Source organism: Panthera pardus, unplaced genomic scaffold (genome assembly GCF_024362965.1).
Source record: "Panthera pardus isolate Hobbes unplaced genomic scaffold, ASM2436296v1 HiC_scaffold_13, whole genome shotgun sequence".
Taxonomy (NCBI): Eukaryota; Metazoa; Chordata; class Mammalia; order Carnivora; family Felidae; genus Panthera; species Panthera pardus.
This window is the reverse complement of record NW_026526688.1, coordinates 40,208,304-40,226,822: the sequence shown is the minus strand read 5'-3', so window position 1 is coordinate 40,226,822 and position 18,519 is coordinate 40,208,304. Positions and strand designations below refer to the sequence as shown.

The 18,519-nt window shown below is 38.3% G+C and overlaps 1 protein-coding gene across 6 annotated transcripts in view; it reads left to right on the top strand.

Moving 5' to 3' along the window:
- Positions 1–18,519, top strand: part of HOOK3 (hook microtubule tethering protein 3) — a 116,169-nt gene that overhangs the window by 4,281 nt on the left and 93,369 nt on the right. For 2 of the 6 annotated variants that reach the window (XM_053901009.1, XM_053901012.1), the window contains exons 2-3: positions 4,248–4,333; positions 11,512–11,610. In XM_053901009.1, coding sequence (XP_053756984.1) covers positions 4,248–4,333; positions 11,512–11,610 — 185 coding nt within the window. Of the gene's footprint in view, positions 1–3,985; positions 4,142–4,247; positions 4,334–11,511; positions 11,611–18,519 lie in introns of those variants that run through there. The other 4 variants (XM_019440640.2, XM_053901013.1, XM_019440635.2 and 1 more) reach the window with 3 other exon arrangements.

Below are 18,519 nucleotides of genomic sequence, written 5' to 3'. Positions count from 1 at the left end.
CTGTTGGTGACTTTGGATAAGTTACTTTATCTCTGTGTTTGATCAGAATCATTGGAGGCTCATTAAAACACTGATGGCTAGGGGCGCCTGGGTGGCTCAGTCGGTTAAACGTCTGACTTCAGCTCAGGTCACGATCTCGAGGTCCGTGAGTTCGAGCCCGAGTCAGGCTCTGGGCTGATGGCTCAGAGCCTGGAGCCTGCTTCGGATTCTGTGTCTCCTTCTCTCTCTGCCCCTCCCCCATTCGTGCTCTGTCTCTCTCTGTCTCAAAAATAAATAAAACGTTAAAAAAAATTTTTTTTTTTTTTTTAATAAAAAAAAATAAAAACACTGATGGCTAGGCCCCTTGTCCAGAGTTTGTAATTCAGTAGGTCTGGGCTGGGACCTGAGATTCTGCATTTCTAACCAGCGTCCAGGAGATGCTATTGTTAGTGACCTGCGGAACCACACTTTGAGAACCACTGCTCTAGAGCAGGGATTTTTAACTTTAACATTACTTACATTTGGGGGCTGGATAATTCTTTGTTGTGGACAGTACCCTGTTTATTTGAAAGTAGCATCCCTGGCCTCTACCTACAAGATGCCAATGGCACCCACTAATTTGTTAAAAACAAGAATGTCTCATAGGGAGCAAAATCACCTGTGGTTGAGCACTGCTGTTCTAGAGATACTAATTCCAGGTGATTTCATGTTTTACTTTTCTCATGCTTTTGTTGAGGAGGGTGAGGTGGAGGTTGGATAGTGTTAATACAGCTTTTTGGAACTGAGAGAGAGATTATGACCTTTCCCATAGAATTTCACATCTTAATGCTTTTAGGTGTAATTATCTTTAAATTTTACTGTACTGGTATCCCAAAATATGCTGTAGATGTTAACTCAGAGGTTATGAGAACTGGTAGAAGAGAGATTATTTTTTAAATTAAAGTACAATTCACATACCATAAAATTCATTCTTTTAAAATGTACAATTCAGTGGTTTGTAGTATGATGACCAGGTTGTGTAGCTATCACCACTATCTGATTCCAAGAACATTTTCATCATCCCGAAGGAAACTCCATAAAAACAGATTTTCTTTGGGACTTGCTCTACCTTATCTCAGAGCAGAGATGAACATCATCTACCCTCATGATCAATTATTTACCTCAAGACCCAGTACAGAGAAAGCCACATTTAAAAAATCAGGATGAAGATAGTTTTTTCTAAATCCCAAGACAGAAACAGAATTTTAAAACTAAATTATTTAAGAAGAATTATTAAAGAATTGAAGAATTATTGAAGAATTGCCTGCTTTATTGAGTTTTTTCTTCTGATTGGCCACAGGCAGTTTTTTAATCTGCTTTGGATCAGAAGGATTCAAATGCCCAGTGCCCCACCACATAAGAATTATTTGGTAAGCTTGTTAAAAGTAGATTCCTAGCCTTCTGCAACTTCCCAGATTATTCTGATGTATACCAGGTTTGGGAATCACTGCTTGTAAGTTTAAAATACCTAATGTGCATTCATTTTCTCATATATTCTTTTAGCAGCACATCTCCCCCTAATGTATTTTTCCCAATTGCTAGATTGAAAAACTCATAATAAGAGAAGTAAAGTAGCACACCCAGGTTCACACAGCAAATTAGGGGCAGAGCTGGGGATAGAATTAGTTTATTACATTCAAAACATACTGAGGGCTTGTTCTGTATCAGACATTGTACTAAGATTAGTGAGAGAGATGAATGAGATGTGGTTCTCACTGCTGCTTTTTCATTCTAAACAAACCTACAGGAAAGATTGATGTATCAACTGTAAAATGAAAGGTGCTTATCTCTTTAAACTACATTGTTGTTACCATATTACCATTGAAAAGGCAACTAGAGATAGTATGGGGTAAACTTTAATCTCAGTTCCTGCAGAGGTATTTATTTGTTCCATTTATTCATCTACTAATTATTTATTGAACCCCTACCATCTACTAATTATTTATTGAACTCCTGGTAGGGGGTTATGTCCGGGAATGACTTTGGGACTTGAGGTTAGTGTCCGGGAATGACTTTTCACTGCTTCTCCCAAATGGATACCTAGATAAAATACACTTGCCATATGCTTTAAGGTAATTCCCTTAGTTTTTGTCACCATAACCACCACTGCCCACAAGACTCTCCTATATAGAGAATATGGAAAAGCTACTGACTGCACTTGTCAGCCTTTTTATTTTTTAAAGGTTTGATAGATGATACAGTACAAAGAAGTAGACACTCATCTTCTGTTAGCAAGAGACTAAATTACTAGAGTATTTGTTAAGGGCAGTTTGTCAATATTTATCAAAAACCTTAAAATGTACATACACTTTGACTAGTAATTTCACTTCTGAGAATGTAACCCAGTAAATAAAAATGTGTGAGGAGAACTGTTATTCCCAGTATTTCCATTGTCACTACTTAGTTTGATCTCATCGGTGTTAATAATGTAAACTTACTAAAATAAGTCTCTGTGCCTGCCTCTTTCCCTCTAATCCTTCCTTCATACTGCAGCCAGTGTGGTTTTTATGCAGTGCAAATCTCATTTCCTGTTTGGGGTCCTTTGCTTACTCCCCATTGTTCTTAGGATAAAGTCCTAACATGGCTTACGAGGTTTTGTACAATAATGCTTCCGTCTTTAGCCCCATCTTTCACCATTATACTCTTTTCCTTGTTCCATCTCTTCCTCCTATTCTTGCCCCCCATCCCATGGTAAGCAAACGTTTTTCATTCCTAGACTGCATCCCATTCTCACTTCTAATCTTTGTGTTGCTCTTTGTTTTTGCTAACCTATAAACTGCAAGAGCATGGCCTACCTCTGTCTTTTCTCAGTGATTTTTTTTTTTTTTTAAGTCTTGGTTGCACTATTGGGTATAATCATTGTTGGCTTGGCTGTATTATCTTACTCGTGGAAATACTTTCTACTATTTCTCAGCCTTGACGTGTTGACTAGTACAAAGTTAGTTTTGGGGGGTTTTTTTGCAAAGTTCTAATTCAGAATACATTTTTTTGAGAGAGAGAGCACGCCTGCGCACATGCACACAAGTGTGGGGGAGAGGGAGAGGGAGGGATAGAGAGAATCCCAAGCAGGCTCCACGCCCAGCAAGGGAATGAGATCTCACAACTGTGAGATCATGACCTGAGCTGAAATCAATAGTCACTTAGTCAACTTAGCCACCCAGGTGCCCCTAATTCAGAATACATTTAAATTCAAAAGTAATTGAGGGGGACAAAACATAAGAGACTTAAATATGGAGAACAAACAGAGGGTTACTGTAGGGGTTGTGGGAGGGGTGATGGGCTAAATGGGTAAGGCGCATTAAGGAATCTACTCCTGAAATCATTGTTGCACTATATGCTAACTTGGATGTAACTTTAAAAAAATAAATAAATAAAAATTAATTGAATATTTAACCTGCAGTGAATGTAACTTCTACATCTGTATAAAGATATTTTGGTTTTAAGTAAAAGAAGTCTCAACTTGGCAAGGCTTAAACAAATTTATGTCATGCTTTGAGACTTCAACAGTTTTTAATTCAGTGGCTCAGTTTTGGCCTCAGGGACCTAGTTCTTTGTATCCTTCTTCTGTCATACACTGCATTGGCCTCATCGTAAAATGGATTCCATTAAGAGCCAAGATGACTGCTTGTGACCATTGAGTCAACATATGTGTTCACATCAAGAGGAGATTGGCTTTGGGGTTCCTGACTGGCTCAGTCAGTAAAGCATGTGACTCTTGATCTTGGGGTTATAAGTTCGAGCCCCATGTTAGGTGTAGAGATTACTTAATTTAATTTAATAGATTAAAAAAATAGATAATTAGATTAAAAAACCACTAAATTCAGTTTAATTTAAAAAGAGGAGATTGGCTTTTCTTTCCCAAAAGTTCAAGTAAGCTCTTTGGTTCAAATTGTCTTTGCCCTGTCAATCTCAGAGTCTGTCACTGGTAGAGGAGATGAAGATATCAGGACTTGCTTAGATTGATTATCTGTGATGAGAATGAATGCTGGGAAGTCACCAAGTGCCCAGCACAATTTCTTTCCTACCCAAGGGAAAAAATTACAGTAAGAACCTGCAGGAAATTTCCCACAAAGGAAAATGTTTCCAACTCTTCCACTTTTTAAAACTTACTCCTACTCCCGAGGTGAGATAATCACAAAAATAAGCTAAGAAATCTTCTGTGTAGTTAATCATGGAATCCACCGAACTCAACTCCCCCACCCCTCCCTTTTTTTTTTTTTTTTTCCCAGATCCAGACATTTAACGTGGATGCACCATGCCAGACCGTAGAAGATTTAACGAATGGGGTTGTGATGGCCCAGGTTCTTCAAAAAATGTAAGAATAAATTGCTTTGTCTTTTTGTATGTTCTTATATGTGAATATTTATTAGATTGAAAATATGGACAAAAAATAAAGGGTTCATATGAAATGTGTGTTGGATGTAGAATAAGAACTGTCGGTGAAAATTTTGATGGCATGTACTCGTTTAGGTACAGATTGACTGCCTGAAAGTTCAATTAGGGCTTTAATTGTTATAACACTGCAGTAGTTTTAGCAGAATTATTTGCTCTTGTGTTTTTCGGCATAAGCTTGGCAGAAATTTTCATGTTAGTGATGAGATTTTCTCATTGTATCAGAATCTAGAGACTTAATCCCTCTAAAGGATTTTGCTCAAATGTTATCAGTGAGGCCTTCTCTGACCGCTCATATAAAATAAGTGACAACCATTCCTTTTAACCTTTTGTGTTCTTTGAAGTATGTAACACCATCTTATATACCATGCATTCATTTGTTTTATGCTGCGTCCTCCACATCCGTGTACACACAGACACACACATACACACACACACTCACACACAGTGTAAGCTCCACACAGAGGCAGGGAATTTGTTTTGTTCACAGTTGTATCCTAGCACAGTGTTTGGTTTTTGGTTGAATCATATGAAAATGCCCTATGTAGGTCACAAATATAAGTTTTTCAAGATTCAGTTTGCATCATGGGTACTCATGTCTACTGAATGACTGAATGAAGGACATACTTGTTTGGGATATACAAAACATACCTGATTCTTTCCTTCTAAGTACTTGAAAACATAGTAGTTGTAAAACTGATGTTGTATGGCTATCTTCAACTTTTGATCTGGGAAATTTTCAAATAAATCATAACATGTAAATTTAAAAAATCATTAGGTTTGATGTGATTTGAGAGAGATACTTTTTTTAAAAATTTTTATTATTGAGAGAGAGTGAGTGAGAGAGTGCACACGAGCGAGCAGGGGAGGGGCAGAAAGAGGGGGAAACACAGAATCTGAACAGACTCCAGGCTCTGAGCTGTCAGCACAGGGCCCCAAGCAGTGCTTGAACTCTTGAACTGTGCCGAAGCCAAACCTCTACTGACTGAGCCACCCAGGCTCCCCATAGGGAGATACTTTTGTCTTTGAAGCACTGAGCACTTTGAGGCCTCATGATATTAGAGATTTGCATATCAATAAATGGGATTTCCTGCAGTTGTGTTAAGAATTAATATCATCAGTAAATGAATTTTTGCTGTTGTTCACTTTGCAGTGGACTATGTAGAGTTGCCCATCTGAAAAGCAGTTCAGATGCCTGCATTTCAGAGAATCTATCAGTGTGCCTTTAGTACTGGGGACTCATGCTTGAAAACTAGCTTGCTGTCACTTTCTTCCAGAACTACGTGACACATCTCTCCAGATACATAGGCGCATAGACTTCTTGATGGAGTGTGAGAAGGCTCATTTGAAACCTCGGATCAGGCTTGGTTTTAGCACTCTGAGAAGAGTGAGTTTGTGATTTTCATGGTCACCTCTGAGTGATGCCCTAATAAGTTTTAGAAGTTGAATGGTCTAGAGAGTTTCAGTGAAGCTAAGCTTTCCAAGTATATGTCACTAAATGGATTTTTTAAGTTAATTAGGGTACGATTTCTGTCACTGCAGAAACCAGAAGGACTGTATGTGTATATTGTTTTACCAAACCAAGATCATAACATACAGTATTTTAATTTACCAAAGTCTTGTAGGCATATTTTTCATCAGTACTTAGGTTTTTTTTTTTTTTACCTTTTTCCCACAAAATGCCTTCTGTTTTTCCTATTGTTGTGGTATAACATACACAGAAAAGCATAATAAAAATGAATTTGTGTATGTACATGTTGTATGTATTTGTGTGTGTATACACATCTAAGTAACCACCACCCAGATGGTTCCCTCATGACCCTTCCTAATCAATAACCCTTGCCCCCAAATAGTTATGATTGTGACATCTACACCACTAATTAGTTTTCTCTGTTCTTGGGCATCTTATAAATGGAATCATACAGTATGTACTCTTGTGTCTGACTTCTTTCACTCAACATAATGGCTGAGATTCATTCATATTGTTGCATGTTATTTATTTTTAATAACTGTATAATATGTATGATTTCAAGGAAGTTCAGTTCCTCCTTGTCCCTGTGGTATTTATTGAATGGCTACTTTGTGTCCAGCACTGGTGATACAAGGGTAAGCTACAACCCACAGGGCAGGTACCTTCAGAGAGTTTATAGCCTTAGGAAAAACAGAGTTTAAATAACTATGAAAACAAAATTGCTATTATAACCAGTGCTCCAGGGCAAAAATACACAATGTTATGAAAGTTTGTAAAGAGGCTTATTTAACTTAATCAAAGAAGACGCAAACATTTACCTGAATAAAGAAATTAAATCTGTTGGTGGGTTCGAGCCCCGTGTCGGGCTCTGTGCTGACAGCTCAGAGCCTGGAGCCTGTTTCAGATTCTGTGTCTCCCTCTCTCTGTGACCCTCCCCTGTTCATGCTCTGTCTCTCTCTGTCTCAAAAATAAATAAACGTTAAAAAAAATTAAAAAAAAAAAAAAAAAAAGAAATTAAATCTGCAATATGATTGGTAACAGATTTCTTAGCATGTGGAAGAGCATACACTGAGGCCTCATAGGCTGATGGAGCATGATGAACACCACCACGGAGAGAGGGTTTGAGTGATTAAAGCAGAGACAGGGGAGCATGTTACAAAATGAGATTGGAAGGATAGATGTTGCCAGATCACGTAGGGCCTCATGTCTATTCCAAGGGCTGTGAAAAGCAATTGAGGGATTTGGGGTCAGGGAAGGGTTAACAGTCAGATTTACATTTTTTAAAACTTTTTAAAAAAAATTATAGTTAACGTAGTGTTACATTTGTTTCAGGTGTACAGTATAGTAATTCAGTACTTCTGTACATTATCTGGTGCTCATCACAACTGCGCTCCTTAATCCCCATCACCTATTTAACCCATTTCACTCCTCCCCTCTGGTAGCCATCAGTTTGTTCTTTATAGTTAAGTCTCTTTTTTTTTTCCCTTTCTCTCTCTCTCTTTTTTTTTTTTTTTTTTTTTTTGGTGCCTTTGCTGGTTTGTTTTGTTTCTTAAATTCCACACATAAGTGAAATCATGTGGTAGTTGTCTTTCTCTGGCTTATTTCTCTTGGCATAATACACTTCAGTTCCATCCATATTGTTGCAGATAATAAGATTTCATAATTTTTTGTGGCTGAGTAGTATTCCACTGTGTGTGTGTGTGTGTGTGTGTGTGTGTGTGTGTGTGTGTGTATCTCAATGTGCACCATATTGTCTTTATCCATTCAGTGGATATTCCAAGTCTGGGCTATTGTAGATAATGCTGCTATAAACATTGGGTACATGTATCCCTTTGCATTAGTATTTTTGTATTCTTTGGGTAAACAGCAGTAGTGTGATTGCTAGATCATAGGGTGGTGTGTTTTTTTTTTTTTAACATTTATTCATTTTTGAAAGAGAGAATGTGAGCAGGAGAGGGGGCAGAGAGAGAGAGAGAGAAAGAGAGAGACACAGAATCCGAAGCAGGCTCCAGGCTCTGAGCTGCCAGCACAGAGCCCAACGTGGGGCTAGAACTCACGAACCACGAGATCATGACCTAAGCTGAAGTCAGAGTATCAACCAGCTGAGCCACCCAGGCACCCCAGGGTGTTCTATTTTTAACTTTTTGAGGAATCTCCGTGTTGTTGTTCAAGAGTGGCTGCACCGGTTTTCTTTCTTTTTTAAAATTTTATTTATTTATTTTAATTTGTTTTTTTTTTAGAGAGGGTGTGTGCATGCAAGAAGGGGAGAGGGACACAGAGAGAGAATCAGGCTCAGCATGGAGACTAATGCAGGGCTCAATCCCACAATCCTGTGATCATGACCTGAGCTGAAATCAAGAGTCGGACACTCAACTGACTGAACTACCCAGGAGCTCCTCTCTTTCTTTCTTTCTTTTTTAATGTTTATTTTTGAGAGAGAGTGAGAACAAGGGAGAGAGAGAAAGAATGAGTGGGGGAGCAGCAGAGAGAGAGGGAGACATAGAATCTGAAGCAGGCTCTAGGCTCTGAGCTGTCTGCCCAGAGCCCAATGTGGGGCTTGAAACCACGAACCTCAAGATTATGACCTGAACCAAAGTTGGACGCTTAACCAACTGAGCCACCCAGATGGCCCTCTTTTTTTTTTTTTTTAAGGTTTTATTTGAATTCTAGTCAGGTTTACATCTTGAAAATATTCTGCAGGTGTAAAATAAATTAGAAGAGGCCATAATGATGAGGGATGATCAATTGGAAAGAAATTTGTAGTAAGTCAGAAGGGAGATTATGGTACTTTGGATTAGAAGGTAGTGAAGGAGGGGCACCTGGGTGGCTCAGTCGGTTAAGTGGCCGACTTCGGCTCAGGTTATGATCTCGCGGTCCGTGAGTTCGAGCCCCGTGTCGGGCTCTGTGCTGACAGCTCAGAGCCTGGAGCCTGTTTCAGATTCTGTGGCTCCCTCTCTCTGACCCTCCCCCGTTCATGCTCTGTCTCTCTCTGTCTCAAAAATAAATAAACATTAAAAAAAAAAAAAATAGAAGGTAGTGAAGGAGATGAAGACAAGTGGGTGAACTCAAAATAGTAGAGAAAGCCAAATGTTGATGATTGATATGGGAGGTATCAAAATTGACTTTTAAGTTTCTAACTTAAGCAAATACATAGAAGAAGGTGCAAATGACTGATGTGGGAACATTGAAGGGTGATCTGCTATGGAGGAGTGCTGGATGTATCATGAGTTTAGTTTGGGGGACACTGACTTTGGTGTTGAGACGTAAGAGAAGATGCCAAGTTCGCAATAGATCATATAGATTGAGAGGGTAGAAGTCCAGAATCAATTTGGCTATCTATTATTGAAGACATTATTGTGGATTAAGTCACTTGGGGAATAGTACAGCATAAGAAGAAAATATGTGTAGCCTGAGCCTTGAAGAACTTTGACATTTAATTCTTGGTTGGAACCTCAAACAGCAGAAGTGCCAGAGAGGTATGAGGAAAGCCAAAAAGGTGGGTGCCAGGCAGAGAGTTGCATTGCAAATTGCAAATCTTTTCATTTTATCTGAGCTGGTAAGTGAAAAACTGTATCTTTCTGTAGTTTAAGTAGAAATTTTAGCAAATATAAATGGATGTAAGTATGTTTCTTGTCACTGTAATTTTTTTTTCTCTTTAGTCTTTTAAATCATTTCCTATTATCTGCTTTCCAGCTTCTAAAATTTTGTTGCTGTTGTCTTCTTTCTCTTTTTTTGTCCATATAGGTTCATGTCCCCCCTCTTTAAAAGACACATTTTTTTAAGAAAAGTTTTGGTTTAACAGCAAAATTGAGTGGAAAAGAGTTTCCAAATGGGATGATGAAAAAGTTCTGGGGATGGATGTTAGTGATGGTTGCACAACAGTGTGAGTGCATTTGATACCACTGAACCACACACTTTAAATAGTTTACGTGACAAATTTTATGTATATTTTACTACTTTAAAAAAAGTTTTTACAGATTGAGAGAAAAGTATGGCAAATTCCCACATACTTCTTGCCCCACTATACACAGAGCTTCCCCCACTATCAGCATCCCATACCAGAGTGCTACATGTGTTGCAATTGATGATCCTGTGCTGACACATCATTATCACCCAAAGTCCCTAATTTATTTATTTTCTATTTTTTTATTAAAAAAAATTTTTTTTAATGTTTATTTTTGAGACACAGAGAGACAGACTGTGAGCTGGGGAAGGGCAGAAGAGAGAGGGAGACAGAATCCAAAGCAGGCTCCAGGCTCTGAGCTGTCAGCACAGAGCCTGATGTGGGGCTCAAATTCATGGACCATGAGATCATGACCTGAGCTGAAGTTGGCTGACTGAGCCACCCAGGTGCCCCCAAATTTATTTTAAGTTTCTTAATTTCTTTTATAAATTTATAGTGTGAGCAAGGGAGGGGCAGAGAGATAAGGGAGAGAGAGAATCCCAAGCAGGCTCTAAGCTGTCAGCACAGAGCCCCGATGCAGGGCTTGATCTCACCACCGTGAGATCATGACCTGAGCCAATATCAGGAGTTGGTTGCTTAACCAATTGAGCCACCCAGGCACCCCTAGAGTCCCTAATTTACATTAAAGTTCACTGTAGATACGTGTAGATACAGAGGAGTTTTACTGTCCTAAAAATCCCTTTTGCTGCACCTAGTAATCCCTCCTTCCCCCTAGACAGACTCCCAGCAACCCCTGATCTTTTTTACTGTCTCCATAGTTTTGCCTGTTCCAGAGTGTCAGGTAATTGGAATCATAATCATATGTTGTCTTTTCAGATTGGCTTCTTTCACGTAGCAATATTGCCTTTAAGATTTCTCCCTGTGACTTGATAGCTCATTTCTTTCTAGTACTTCCCTCCCCTTTTCTGCAGCTTCAATGAGATGAAATTGACATATAGTAAATTGTACATTTTTAAAGTATAGCATTTGTTAAATTTTCACCTAAGTAGATACCTGTGAAACTATCACCACAGTCAAGATAATGAATGTGTCAATCACTCAAAAAGTTTTTCAGTCCCTCCTTTTTCCACCCCTCTCCCATCTCTAGGCAACCACTGGTTTGCTTTCCGTCACTATAGATTAATTAGCAATTTCTAGAAATTTATATACGTGGACTCACACAATATATTCTCTTATTTGAGGGAGAAGGTATGGCTTTCATGCAATATAATTATTTTAAAATTCATTCATATTATTGCCTGTAATAGTTCATACATATTTCATTGTATGGATATACCATGATCTGTTCATCCATTCATCTGCTGATGAACATGTGGGTTATTTTAGTTTAGGACTGTTACAAATAAAGCAGCTCTGAACATTAGTGTACAAATCTTTGTATGGAAATATGCTTTCATTTCCCTCAAGTAAAATCCCGCCTAAGAGTGGAATGGCTGGAACATATGGTTAAGTGTGTGTTTAATATATATTTTTTTACATGAAATTTATTGTCAAATTGGTTTCCATACAACACCCAGTGCTCATCCCACCAGGTGCCCTCCTCAGTGCCCATCACCCACTTTCCCCTCCCTCCTACCCCCCCATCAACCCTCAGTTTATTCTCAGTTTTTAAGAGTCTCTTATGGTTTGGCTCCCTCTCTAACTAAGTGTGTGTTTAATATTTAAGAAACTGCCAAAGTGTTTCCAAAGTGGATGTGCCATTTGTGGTCCCACAAGCAGTGTATGAATGTTCCTATTGCACCACAGTTTCACCATCACTTGTAAGGTCAGTGTTTTGTGGGGTGTTTTTTAAGATTTTATTTTTAAGTAATTTCTATAATCACTAAATGATGTCGAGCATCATTTCAGGCCATCTGTCTATCTTTTTTTGGTGAATGGTTTCCCGTAATCTTTTGCCTGTTGTTTATTTAGATTGTTTGTATTACTGAATTTAGAGTTCTTTATATTCTAAATACAAGTCCTTTTTCAGATATATATTTTAAAATATTTTCTCCCAATTTGTGGCTTCCCTTTTCGTTTTCCTAATAGTGTCTTTGAGAGGCAAAAGTTTTCAATTTTGATAAAATCTAATTTATTTTTCTTTCATGTTTTTTTTTTATGTTTTTAAAGGTTTTGTTTTTAAGTAATATCTATACCCAGTATGGCGCCAGAACCCACAACCCTGAAGATCAAGAGTTGTATACTCCACTTACTGAGCCAGCCAGATGCCCTGTTTTTTGTCTTTTGTTTTTGTTTATTCTATTAAGAAATGTTTAGCAAAGCCAAGGTCACTTAAGATTTTCTTCTACATTTTCCTTTAGAAGTTTTATAGTTTCAGTGCTTATATTCAGGTCTATGATGCATTTTGAGTTATTTTTTGTATAGAGGATTCTTTTTTTTCTTTTTTGCGCTATTTATTAAAAAGATCCCTTTCCCATATTTTCAGGACTTTTGATTATGTTGATTTGCCTAATGACCAGACATCATCCATAGATGATTAAATTCTTACTTGTTTAAATATTTTTTACTAATAGATCAGTCACCAGAAACATTAAGGTGTTCAAAACGAAAACCTATTTTTTCCCTTAAGTCTTGAGGGAACTGTGACTGTTAAATGAATTTTCTATTTTCAACCCACTTCAGAGAGCACAGGATTTAAATTGTGCTGTTAAGCCTGTGATTCTTGGTTAACCTGCAGTATGTGTGCCAAAGAACAATCAGCACTTTTCCTCATCAGCTTTGGCTCTGAAAGAAATCTGGTTCTCCCCTAATGCTACTTGTGCAGGCTTCTCAAGTGATGGCTATTTTTACTCCCACAGGCTTTAGAAGTACACTTAGCCCAGAGGCGGTGCTCCTCAGTGCTGTTCCAGACCGTTCTCCTTCATCTTCCCTAAAACCCTAGTTTTGAATCTTATGATATCATCCACTACCCTTCATTGTTGCTATCATTTCTTCTTGTTTCTCAACAGTTTTGGATCCTGGCACACTATTGGCTCTTTTCAATACTACTCTTATCTAAATTCTTGGTGATTTGGATATCCTTGCCTACCAGTTTCTTGAACTCTTCTCCATTGATCTTGTCTTCTGCTAGATTTCAGCCACTCATCCCCATGGTCATACCCTGTACCTTATAATTAGTGATAATGTGTAATCTCTCCATAATCTCAGTTTTCTCATTACCACTGTCTGATTATTGTTTCCTGTCTTTCCACCTCACTTCCTCTGGTATCAAGTGTCCAATAATTCTTTGATTTTCTTCTGCCAGTGGGATCTCAACATTGTCCACCTTCATCTCTTTTTCGTTCCTCTTATTTAGCTGAAATTGCATGGTCAATCATAATCACTCCCTTGTGTATACTTTTAGCTTTGCTGCCCTCCTCATAATTTGTTTGGCAAAACCACAACTCTGGTTAAATCTACCGTCCCACCAGTTTTACTTCTTACCTATGCAGCTGAACCCAGCTGAAAAAAAAAAGCAAACATGCTGATGGATCTCATTTTAAATTTCTCACCACAAAATTGCAAGTGTTACCTTAATGGAATCCCACAGTTGTACTGTGTTTCCCTAGTCTTCCCATTCCCCCAGCCTTCCAGATGACTGTCTCACACTTTTCTCTCTTCAAACCTCCAGTATCCCCTTCTCTCTCATCTGATCCCCTTAACAAGGTAGGATACATCCTACTTCTCAGGAAGTTGAAACAAATATGAAAGAATTTCCGTGGAATCCCATGACGACGTGAACCCACCCACCAGCATCAGTTTGACTTTGCCTTGCAACCTGTTGTCTACACATGAGCTGTGGGGTTGATAGGGAAGGGTTCTATCTTAAAGTCAGTACCTATACTTTGTATTTTGCACCCTATTGCCTCTCGCCTACTCAAGATCATCACTTAAGCAGTTTGCCTCTCTTTCCTACATCATCACTTTTCCCTTCTCTGCTGGCTCGTATCTATTAGCATGTAAGCACACTGTTACTTCTTTTCTCTTTAAAAATACTTCTCATGATCTCACCTCTGTCAATCAATTTCTCCTTGTGTAGCAAAAACTTCTTTAAAGCATAGTCTGTATCCAACCATCTCAGTCAGATTCCTTTATTTCTGCTCTCTTAAATGCACTTTTCAGGCAGGGATTTTTTTTTTCCCCAATCATTTTATTAAAATTTCACTTTTTAGGGGCGCCTGCGTGGCTCAATCAGTTAAGTGTCCAACTTCAGCTCAGGTCATGATCTCGCAGTTCATGTTCGAGCCCTGCATCGGGTTCTGTGCTGACAGCTTAGAGCCTAGAACCTACTTCAGATTCTGTGTCTCCCTTTCTCTCTGCCCCGCCCTGGCTCATGCTCTGTTTCTCTGTCTCTCAAAAATAAATAAACGTTAAAAAATTCTTTTTAATAAAATGGCACTTTTTAGGACCACCAATTATCTACACATTGCTGATTCTCATGGCCCATTTTCAATCCGTATCTGGACCTGGCAGCAGCATTCAAAGTACTTACCTCCTTGTTACCCTCTGGAGTTTTGTTTGTTCGTTTTAATGTTTATTCATTTTTGAGAGAGAAAGAGAGTCACTCAACTGGCTGAGCCACCCATGCGCCCCAACCTTCAGGGTTTTTCTCCTGTCTCACCAGATGATCTGCATTTCCTCTACTCATTTTTCCTCTTCTATCCTACTTCCTCACACTGGAGTGCAATAAGAACTCAGACCTTGCTCCTCTACTTTCTGTGTTCACTTCCTTGATGGTTTCTTTTAGTCTCATGGATTTAAATGTCATCCATGTCTTAATGACTCTCAAGTTTGTGTATCCAGCATCAATCTTTCCTTTAACTTCTAGACTTAGCTCATTTTCTACTCAATGTCTCCATTTGAGTCTAAAAGATATCTCAAAGTTATATATAAAACTAAATTCCCTATTTGCTACCCAAAAGTCACTCAGCCAAAAATTTCATTTCACTTGGCGTTTCTTGCCTTCCAGTTGCTCAAACCGTAAAACTTTCTTTTTCTCCCCATCCCACATCCAACCTATCAAGAATCCTGATAACTGTACTTTTAAAATATATCTATAAAATATATCTAAATCTAGCCTTTAGCTAGAGGCTAGAGAAACAAGTTAAATCATGAGGAAACAATTAGGCAAATCCAGAAAGTAAGATATTTCCCAGGGCAATTGACCTAGTCTCCTCAGTAAATCAGTGTCATGAAAAAAAAGGAAGGAGGTAGACTGTTTTAAATTAAAGAGCCTGAAGAGGTGAGACAGAGACACTAACCAAATGCATTGCATGGTTCTTGGAAATGCTGCCATATGCAACAACGTGGATGAACCTGGAAGACATTTATGCTTAGTGAAATAAGCCAATCACAGGACAAATAGTGCAAGACTTCACTTATATGAGGTATCTAAAATCATCAAATGCATGGAAACAGACATTAGAATGACAGTTGCCAGGAGCTAGCAGTTGGGGCAAGTGGCAAGTAAATATACTTGCTGTTCAGTAAGTATAAAGTTTCAGTTATACAAGATGAGTAAGTTCTAGGGTTCTGCTGTACAACATCGTGCCTATACTTAACAGTATTGTGCACTTAAAATTTTGTTGTGAGGGTAGATCTCATGTTAAGTGTTCTTTCCACAATTTTAAAAACACAAATGCAGTGCATGATTTTTCTTGAATCTCATTTGAACAAATCAACTATAGCAGACGTTTTAAGGATAACGTAGGAAATTTGAAAATAGGTTGAATATTGGGTGGTATTTGGAGAGTGTTGTATATTAGGTGTATATCAGAACTATAAGAAAGTGCCTTACTGATTAGAGACGTATAGTGGAGTTTTTAGGAGTAAAATGTCAAATCAAATATGGAGCAAATATGGGAGAATGTTAAATCTCTATGATTGACATATGGTTGTTCACCATGATATTTTCCTTCTCTGAATGTTTGGAGAAGTTTTATATTAAAAATTATTACCTTTACTGCTACCACATTGACCACCATTATCTCTTCCCTTTATCATGTTAATAATTCCTGACTGGGGTGTTCTACACTTGGCTGCCCACAGTCTAATGTGAACCCAGCTACCAGAGTGATTTTTTTAGTTAGCTTAGAATTCTCATTGGCACCCCGTTTCACTCAGGGTAAAAGCCAATGCACTCATAATAGTATATCCTAAGTGATCTGGACGACTTGTTACCATTCTGATGCCTTGTTTACTCATGTTCTTTCCCACATCAGTTCCCTTGCTCATCCTTATGCACATCAGGCAACTCCTGCCTTAGGACTTTTACATGATCTCTCATAAATCAGATATCCACACAACACTCTTCTTACCACCTTCCAGCCTTCACCAATATTTGCTGGTTTTTCAATATATCCTGCCTTGACTACCTGTTTAATATCATCAGCGCCCTTACAGTCTAATCCTCTTATCCTGCTCCATAGTAAGTATTTTGGAAATATTTATTGAATGAATGAATATGGACTTAGAAATTTTGGCTTTGAAATTAAAGCAGCTTTTATCTTTTGTATCCAAGAAGAGTTTACCACCACTCTGTCATTTTCCATCAACAATTTCCCTGATAACAGCTGGATGTCCTGCATTTCAGTTCTGATGCTAACTTCTGAGTTAGCACAGACCCCACAAGTTAAGGCCTCAGTCCCATAAAACTGCCCCCACTTCAGATGCCAGGGGGACATGGGGTCTTCAGTGCATCCACACTTTTTCCTGGCCAACTACAAATTCAGGAGTTCCTGTGAACTCCCCTCCACTGCCATCCCTTTCAGTAATTTTCAAGAATGACACAAAACTCAGGAAAGCTTTATATTTATGATTACAATCTTATCATGAAGGATAAAATCCAAGAATAGCCAAACGAAAGAGATGTATAGGGCAAGGTATGGAACTGGGGCAGCGCAGAGCTTGCATGCCCTTTCCAGGCATACTACCCTCCCAGCACACTGATGTGTTCACCAACTTAGAAACTCCCTGAACCCAGTTCTTTAGGGGTTTTATTTGGGGTTTCACTCCATAGGTATGATTGAAATTATGAACTCAATCTCCAGTCCCTTCCTGGAGGTCAAAGTGGGGCTGAAAGTTCCAACCCTCTATGTGTTTTGTTCCTTTGGAACGAGCCTCCATCCTGAAGCTGTCTAGGGGTCCATGATGAATTACCTCATTAGCATAAACTCAGTTATGGTCAGAAAGTGCTCATTATAAATTACAAAGGACACACTCCTTCTGAGGACATTTTAAGGGTTTTAGGAACTCAGTGCCAAGAACCAGGGATGAAGACCAAATATATTTTTTATTATACCACAACCACATATTGATTGAAAGAGTAAAATCAGAAGTAGTAAGTTGTGCCTCTGAGTGCCTTTAGTTCTAGTTTTCAGAGTTTTAGAAAGAGGGGAAAATAGGAGACCAAAAGAGATAAAATGAAGGTCAAGCTGTGCACAATGGTCACAAGCCTCTTAAATGGATACTTTTCAAAGAGCCCTGAGTTGTTGGTCCTTGGCTCAGAGCCTATCCCTTATGCGCCTTGCTTATTTTGATACAGTAGGGGCTAAGCATAATTCCCTATAATTTTATTGTTACTATAGATGTGAAATTTAATTACTATAGCTAACTCTTGAATAGACATTTAACGTCAGGGGACCAAAGTGATTGTTTTGGGTAATTAAAACATAGGAAAATAGACCTAAGAATCAACATATCTAAAAAAGTACTAAGGTTTGCTAATAAAAATGCCATAGTAAGAGAGAATCATAGTGTTGGTTTTGGACCTGTCTCGATTTGGCTGAGTTCAGTAAGAATATTATGGTGCTTAAGTAATTTAGCAGTACAAATGAAATTTAATATGTTTATTTTTGTTAAGGCAATTAACTGCAGGCAGATAATATATTTCTGGAATTTTATTAAGTATTAAAGTCAATGAGCTTTTTTCTTTTTTTTTATTTCTCTGTCTCTTTTTTTATTTTTTAGCTTAAGAAGCTATGACTGGTACATAAGTTAAAGTCAAATAGATGTGCTACTGGAAAAATCTAAGGAAATGGTTTTGTACGTTTCATAGGTTCTTGTTTTTTTGTTTTTCTTAGCAAGAGACAGGACATAGTAAGAAGCTAAAGATAGCTTCTTACTCATGAAGAATGCTCCAGTAAGATTATCCGTTGTTGTTTACATGTCTGTGCAGAACTATGATCTATTAAGAACTTGGAGAAAAGTACATTTATATTGTTTGATCATAACCTGAGAGCATTAATTAAGGGGTATTTAGAAAGCATTGCTGAAATTGTAAGCTACTTACAGAAACAGTTATGGCTAGATGCCTGCATATTGAGTCAATATTTATTACTCGGAAAAGTCACATTGGATATAAGAAGACTGGACTACGGTTCTTGCTATGTTCTGTGCAAGTAGTAGATTGGAGGCTTATGGATAGCTTAAAAGTTCACTTTCCACATTTATTTTATTTATTTTTTTTAATTGTCTATTCATTTATTTTGAGAGAGAGATAGAGGGCATTCATGTATGAGCAGGTGAGGGACAGAGAGAGTGAGGGGGAGAGAGAATCCCAAGCAGGCTCCATGCTGTCAGTGCAAAACCCAACACGGGGCTTAATCCCATAACCATGAGTCCATGACCTGAACTGAAATCAAGAGTCAGACTCTTAACCAAGTGAGCCACCCAGGCGCCACCCCCCCCAATGTAT